This window comes from Momordica charantia, unplaced genomic scaffold (assembly GCF_013281855.1).
Source record: "Momordica charantia cultivar OHB3-1 unplaced genomic scaffold, Mcharantia_2.0 BLBB01000105.1, whole genome shotgun sequence".
NCBI lineage: Eukaryota > Viridiplantae > Streptophyta > Magnoliopsida > Cucurbitales > Cucurbitaceae > Momordica > Momordica charantia.
In genome coordinates, this window is record NW_028275261.1 from 22731 (window position 1) to 23883 (window position 1153).

At 39.8% G+C, this 1153-nt stretch overlaps 1 protein-coding gene across 1 annotated transcript; it reads left to right on the forward strand.

Annotated features, from left to right (window-relative positions):
• Positions 1 to 853, forward strand: LOC111022521 (uncharacterized). The gene has a single exon (XM_022299683.2). It carries the CDS (start codon positions 69 to 71, stop codon positions 567 to 569), a length of 501 nt encoding a protein of 166 aa, XP_022155375.1. The 5' UTR covers positions 1 to 68; the 3' UTR covers positions 570 to 853.
• The last annotated feature ends 300 nt before the right edge of the window (positions 854 to 1153 follow it).

Sequence of the window (1153 nt, forward strand, 5' to 3'; positions counted from 1 at the left end):
AAAGGCAATCAGATTAGCAGCACACTGCAACTGGCACTAGTAAATATTCTAACACCCTACAATCAACAATGTCTCTCATCACAGAAGAGATGAAGGCCAAGGCCGACGAAATCTACTACGGTGACGAGATCTCGCAGGAGAAGACGAAGCTTCTGTTGAGAGAGGTTGGGCTTCCGAACGGGCTTCTGCCATTGAAGGACATAACAGAATGTGGGTACGTGAAGGAGACTGGTTTCGTGTGGATGAAGCAGAAGAAGGCCATAACCCACAAGTTCCACAAGGTGGGGAAGCAGGTCTCCTACGCCAAGGAGGTCACAGCCAATGTTGAGAAGAATAGGGTCAAGAATCTCACTGGGGTCAAGGCCAAGGAGGTTTTGGTTTGGCTCACGTTGTCCGAAATCTACGTCGACGACCTTCCGACTGGGAATATCACCTTCCAGATCCCGGCCGGGCTGTCCCGATCCTACCCAGTCTCTGCCTTCGAGGCTGAGGAGAAGGAGGAGAAGGAAGTGAAGGATCAGGTGAAGAATAATGGAGGGATTGTGGCTGTTGATGTGAAGGAGGTTTGAGAATGTTTAATGGGAAAATACGATTATGTACTTATTAGTCCGCACACATCTTCTGCTACTTACTACTTAGGAATGAAGAAAAATAAATTTTTTCTATTTCTCGAAAAATTTAAAAGCCGTTGAATTTGTATGAGTGGTTAGTACAAAGATAGGTGTCGGCGAGTAAACACGCAAGTATGGTCATGTTTACTAGGGTTATTTATGTTTTTCGTGTCGTTGTTGGTCCTTTTTGATTGGAAATGATGATAATAATTAATCATATCAAAGTTTATTTCCTTTTTTTTAAGTTATTTTAGATATAAATTTGTTTTGGTTGGATAATAACTTTAGTTTTTAAGCTTTCGATGGTTGTGTTTGAGGCCTATATAAGATGAGTGAATGGTTTCCCTACTCCACATTTTAGTATACACCACCATTGATGTTAGATGTTAGACCACGAGGGAATGAATTTAGAACTAGTGATTTTGGCCGAAGAGATGCAGTAATAATTGATTTTGTGGAAGTAATTTTTTATATAGTTATTCTAATGTTTGATTACATACATTTTCAAGTGATTTTTATATATTTAAAAGTGATTTTTAATT

Bases quoted from the DNA above. Each gene is read 5' to 3' on its own strand.
- LOC111022521 (XM_022299683.2), top strand. From the start codon at position 69: ATGTCTCTCATCACAGAAGAGATGAAGGCCAAGGCCGACGAAATCTAC.